Source organism: Pelophylax lessonae (genome assembly GCF_965119305.1).
Source record: "Pelophylax lessonae genome assembly, chromosome: 4".
NCBI classification, from domain to species: Eukaryota; Metazoa; Chordata; class Amphibia; order Anura; family Ranidae; genus Pelophylax; species Pelophylax lessonae.
This window is the reverse complement of record NC_138771.1, coordinates 666,160,907-666,166,906: the sequence shown is the minus strand read 5'-3', so window position 1 is coordinate 666,166,906 and position 6,000 is coordinate 666,160,907. Positions and strand designations below refer to the sequence as shown.

The 6,000-nt window shown below is 42.4% G+C and overlaps 1 protein-coding gene across 1 annotated transcript in view; it reads left to right on the top strand.

Moving 5' to 3' along the window:
* Positions 1 to 2,267: 2,267 nt before the first annotated feature.
* LOC309554203 (E3 ubiquitin-protein ligase TRIM39-like) overlaps positions 2,268 to 6,000 on the top strand; it is a 177,468-nt gene continuing 173,735 nt past the window's right edge. The window contains exon 1 of the mRNA XM_082255837.1: positions 2,268 to 2,303. Coding sequence (XP_082111963.1) covers positions 2,297 to 2,303 — 7 coding nt within the window. The 5' untranslated portion in view covers positions 2,268 to 2,296. The remainder of the gene's footprint in view (positions 2,304 to 6,000) is intronic.

Genomic DNA, 6,000 nt, shown 5'->3' with positions numbered 1-6,000 from the left:
CTGACCTCACAAATGGGCTTCTGGAAGAATGGTTGTACATTCCCATAGACACACTCCTAAACCTTGTGGACAGCCTTCCCAGAAGAGTTAAAGTTGGCATAGCTGTAAAGGATATTAATATTGAACCCTACGGACTAAGTCTGGGATGCCATTAAAGTTCAGGTGTGTGTAAAGGCAGGCGTCCCAATACTTTTGGTAATATAGTGTAGATTAGTATTCTATTCCACAGGGACACAGGTCAAAAAAACATAATCTAATACATATGTTGTACACATTAATGCTTCAGATTTGTCAGAGAATGATCCTTATAGATATTTAATCCAAGCAAAGAGTTTTTCTTTAATAGAGATGGCAAATATATGATTATTGCATCCTCACTTGTCTTTATACAGCTGTAGCCCTGGCTCTGCCTGGCAGCTGCTTTGATGCAGAGCCGCACAGCCCAGGGCATCATCACCACACCACCATTGTATCCCTTTCCTTCCTTGGTGATTAAATGACATGCAGGGGACAGAAGAACTGTAAACTCTAATTGGCCACATTGGTGGCTGGGAGCCTAATCCCTACCAGTGATGACATTGGGTGTGATGAATGAGGTGAATAAGGCAGTCGTGTTGCACACAGTGCTAACCCCAGCATTTGCAAGTCATTAGTAAACGACCAGATTTAAATCTTGTATCCATAACTAGAGATGGAAACGCCTGGGGAAAAAAAATGTTTTTATTTTTCTGTTTGATTTTCAACGCCATTTTTTGTGTGTTTTTTTTTTTTCTGGAAAACATAGAAAACAAATGTGGAATATGTTCTTTCTAAATGATAAATAATACATCTATGATATGGTATTAAAACTATATAACAACAACCTTAATAAAAGGTTTTTTGAAACTTCATGTAAAGTCTTAAATTTCCAAAAGTTCTCTTGCTGAAGACAAGCAAATCCTGGAATACAATTCATGTAACACTGTACTTCTCAATGCAGTTTTCAAACAAGAGAAATATGCATCTCTGCCACTAGGGGGCACTTCAGGGGTTAGGCTACAGTTTAGTTTGCTTGTGGGCTTCATTTTGTACCTCCTACAATTGGGTGATTGTTACGATACAGTAGATGATAGTGTCAGGTACCCGACTGGAAGCTGAAGTGATGAGAGGGCTCCCCTTGTGGCTAAGTGCAGAGCACCCCTGATGGTGGTGACAGAGGGTGCTGTGCTCCAAGATGCATGGGTTGCCTGCCGGTGAAGCTGTCTGAAGAGACCAAATGCGAGGACACCCACGGGTAGAGAAGGTGGTAACAGCCAAAGGTCCTCTGGAGGTGCTGGAGGATCTTGACAGTAGAGTAAGCGGGAGCAAGGTAGAAGCCAGGCTGAGGGTCAAACACAGCAGGTCAGTCCGGAGCAGAGACAAGTAGCGAAGTCAAGATCAATCTGAGGTCAAACAAAGGATATCACTCTGAAATAGACAGGAGTAGGTCCGAAAAGCAAGCCGAATATAGAGCCCCTGCATCTGCTGCACCATGCCTGCAGCCCCTGCATCTCCTGTACCGTGTCTGCAGCCCCTGCATCTTCTGCAACATGTTCGCAGCCCCTGCATAATGCCCAAAGCCTCTGCATCTCCTGCACCTGCCCACAGCCCCTGCATCTCCCTTTCAGCATCTCAATTACATAAAGGAGAGGTGGTCTGTGGACCACAGAGGATAGATGCAATGGCTGGTAACAATGTTTGAGGTTTCAGTTCAGCTCATTAGAAGTGACAAGGGCATTGGATTTCTGGCAGGATCAAATGGAGTTTTCTGTACTTGATAAAATGTTTTAAGTCTGAAAAAAAAGAATGCAGCCACCGCATCTAAGCACTAGTAAGCTGCAATATTTGACATTTTTTGGACTTGGATTTAGATATCCTTTAAGAAGTTGTGTTCACTTTTAAGACCCAATAATGCGCTTGTAAAAAATAATGTTGGTGTAATTTCCTGGCACATGATTGGCTTTTCAAACTGAACACAGCTTCACCTTATGTACTAACATTTCCAGAGTGAATTGTCTCTCCTGCTTTAGTGAATAGTGTTTGTAGGTGTCGGTGTGTCTGTGAGTATATTGTGGACACGTTATGAAGAATAACGGGCAAGCGTGCCAGAACACAGAGCCAAGTCTGAGCATGCTACACAATGGAGGAAATAGGAGGGGGAGGGGAAGACCTGTGGGCAGAGCTGGGAAATGAAACTAAACTTAGTGAAGAAATATTATAACTGACTTCCATATCACACAATGAGATATCACCGAGCCCAGAGGACGTAGCTTCAGGTATGAAGGGTGATAATATACTGTGTATCCAATCTTTATCTATCTGTTTCTTCCCATTGACTACCAAAGTAATGAATATTATTCTCATTGACTAACAATGTAAGGAGCATTCGTCCTACTGAATACACTGACCTTCCTGTGTAATGCGGTCCACCCACCAGGGCCGCTGATAGGGGGGGACCACCAGCCCTCTTGTAGGGGGCCTGAGCACACAGGGGGGCCCACGCGGAGAGGGGGATTAGTGATGGACAACATATACAGAAATCTTCCTCCAGCACCTGAATCTGATCTGTCCCTCTCCCTGCTATCTGCTTTTATCTGTTGAGAAAGAGACAGTCGTCCCTCACTAATCCCCCTCCCTTGTGTGGGCCCCCCTCCCAGCACTTATCTCTGCTCAGGAGTTTATTTGTAAATTGTAACTTTGTTTCTCTCTCTCTGTCTCTCTGATCACTGAGCTCCAACTGCCCAGCCTGTATATTTTTCTCATCTCATCTTCTTTATTTAACATAGTTTTTTTTTAGATTTAGCAGGAATTGTGCGAGTTATGTTATATTTGTGTCTGATAATAGTGATTTTGTTGTAATTTTAGCTAAATATATCTTTAATATTTTCTTGGGGGGCCCTGCCAGGTAGTCTGTACGGGCCCCGCGATTTCTAACAGAAGCCCTGCCACCCACCACTGACCACCAATGTAGGGTGGGATTTCTCCCTCTGCCACCAATCTAAGGGGATCCGTCCTCGCCGATCATCAATGTAAGGGAATGCAACAATGCTCACTGTTTTTGTTTCTTTTCTAGCCTTTATTATCATTAATTTAATTTTATTATAATTACTAAAAATTATTTTCATATAAAGTAGATGTCAAACATGCAACCTGTGCTACGGGTACACTCAATATGATCCTCATTCAACCCTGCTACTATAGGCGACTTTGCTAAACCTTTTTCTAAAGCCCACCTAACCACCTTCCCCCAGGGACCGTGTTGTTCACAAATGCTAAGGTCAACCTCTGGCTCTATCCTATACTCTGTAACTTACATCTTCAATGTCTCCCTCTCTTCTAGCATCTTCCCTAACTCTCTAAAGCATGCACTAGTCACCCCCATACTTAAAAAGTCTTCATTGGACCCCACCAATCTTATCCCCCCCCCCCTTTCCTACAAACTCCTTGAACGTCTGGTCTACAACCGACTGAGCTACCATCTAGTTACACAGTTACACAGTTACATAGTTACATAGTTAGTGAGGTTGAAAAAAGACACTAGTTCATCCAGTTCAACCTATGATGAGTGTCTGTGTGTTTGCTGTCAATAGTACCTTGAATATCCCTGTATGTTGTGGTTGTTAAGGTGCCCATCTAATAGTTTTTTTAAACTATCGATGCTCCTCGCTGATACCAGTGTTTGCGGAAGAGAATTCCACATCCTTACCGCTTTGACAGTATAGAACCCTTTAGGCAGTTTAAGGTTAAACCGATTCTCTTCTAATTTTAGCGAATGGCTGCGAGTCCTTTTGTATTCCCTTTCACTGAAAAGTTTTTTCCCTATGTTCGGGTCATGTACATTGATATCATATCCCCTCCCATCGTCTCTTCTCCAGAGAGAATAAGTTCAATGCTTGCAGTCAGGGCCGCTGATAGGGGGGGGGGGACCACCAGCCCTCTTGTAAGGGGCCCAGAGCACACAGGGGGGTCCACACAGAGAGGGGGATTAGTGATGGACAACATTCACAGAAATCTTCCTCCAACACCTGAATCTGATCTGTCCCTCTCCCTGCTATCTGCTTTTATACGTTGAGAAAGAGACAGTCGTCCCTCACTAATCCCCCTCCCTTGTGTGGGCCCCCCTCCCAGCACTTATCTCTGCTCAGGAGTTTATTTGTAAATTGTAACTTTGTTTCTCTCTCTCTGTCTCTCTGATCACTGAGCTCCAACTGCCCAGCCTGTATATTTTTCTCATCTCATCTTCTTTTTTATTTAACATAGTTTTTTTTTTTTTTAGATTTAGCAGGAATTATGCGAGTTATGCTATATTTGTGTCTGATAATAGTGATTTTGTTGTAATTTTAGCTAAATATATCTTTAATATTTTCTTGGGGGGCCCTGACAGGTAGTCTGTATGGGGCCCCGTGATTTCTAACAGCAGCACTGCTTGCAGTCTTTCCTCATATCTCAGATCCTCCAGTCCCTTTATTAGCATTGTTGCCCTTCTCTGGACTCTCTCCAGTTCCAGCCCATCCTTCCTGAAATACTCCAGATGCGGACAGACCAGAGTCTTGTAGAGTGACTGAGAATAAACTTTTTGATCCCCTTCAGTCTGTATTTTGCCCTCAACACTCAATGGAAACTGCTCTCCTAAAACTCACAAACGATCTACTAACGGCTAAATCCAATGGACACTATTCTGTACTCCTACTTCTGGACTGCTGCCTTTTACACGGTGGACCACCCCTTTCTCCTCAAATATCTTTGGTCTCTATGACTGTACTCTTTAATGTTCCTCTTTCTAACTATCCTGCCGTACCTTCAGTGTCACTTAGAATTCTACTTCCTCTGCTCCTCTTCGTTTCTTTGTTGGGGTCCTCCAAGGTTCTGTTCTTGGACCTCTCTTATTCTCAATCTACACCTCCTCCTTGGGTTAGCTGATAGCCTCCCTTGGCTTCAAATACCATTTCTGTTCTGACAACACCCAAATCTATCTCTGTAATAGTTTAGTTTTGCCATTTTTCCCACATCCCTAATAACTAAAGAGCACAAACAGAATACCATCTACTGAGATTTAAGGGGGCAAAAAAACATAGTCAATTTTAAAAGACTTGTATATCATTTATTACATTTTAATAGACAAAAAAATACAAAAACATATTACGCATCCTAAAATCTATGCGGTTCAGCTAGATAAAGTGATAAAATCAATAAAAGCAACCATATTCTACTGTCCAAAATGCTTAAGACAGAAGAAAACCCAACGCGTTTCTCTTCTTCAGGGGTAGATGGTTGCTATACAGAGTTTATCTACAAATGTAGAAAAATTGCAGTTAGGTACAGTACCATTTACAATCAACAAAATACCACATTATATAAACATATAGGTACTAACCCTGTATTGATAAGTCACTTGTATTAGAACCCGCATTATTTTAAAAAAATTATTCACAATGGGATTGCCGCTGCTTGCCTCCAAAGGTCACACCACTCGTGGCACCCAGGCACCCGCCACCTTCCTCACAAGGGGCTGTAGGAACACAACCAGCAGTATATAATGGTCTTCAAGGGAACAGTCTGCCAGTATTAAACAGAATATTCTACACTGAACAAAATTATTAATGCAACACTTTTGTTTTTGCCCCCATTTTTCATGAGCTGAACTCAAAGATCTAAGACTTTTTCTATGTACACAAAAGGCCGATTTCTCTCAAATATTGAAATATAAGGAATACGCGCTTAGGATAATTTTTAGCCTATGATATGGTGTTGGTATTTGATACTGGCTGCAGCCCACCTAGATATTGTTCACAAATCTGTCTAAATCTGTGTTAGTGAGCGCTTCCCTTTGCCGAGATAGTCCATCCACCTCACAGGTGTGGCATATCAAGATGCTGATTGGACAGCATGATTATTGCACAGGTGTGTCCTAGGCTGGCCACAATAAAAGGCCACTCTAAGGCTCCATGCACACAGGGCGTCATAAAAATGTGCTCCAAAGCT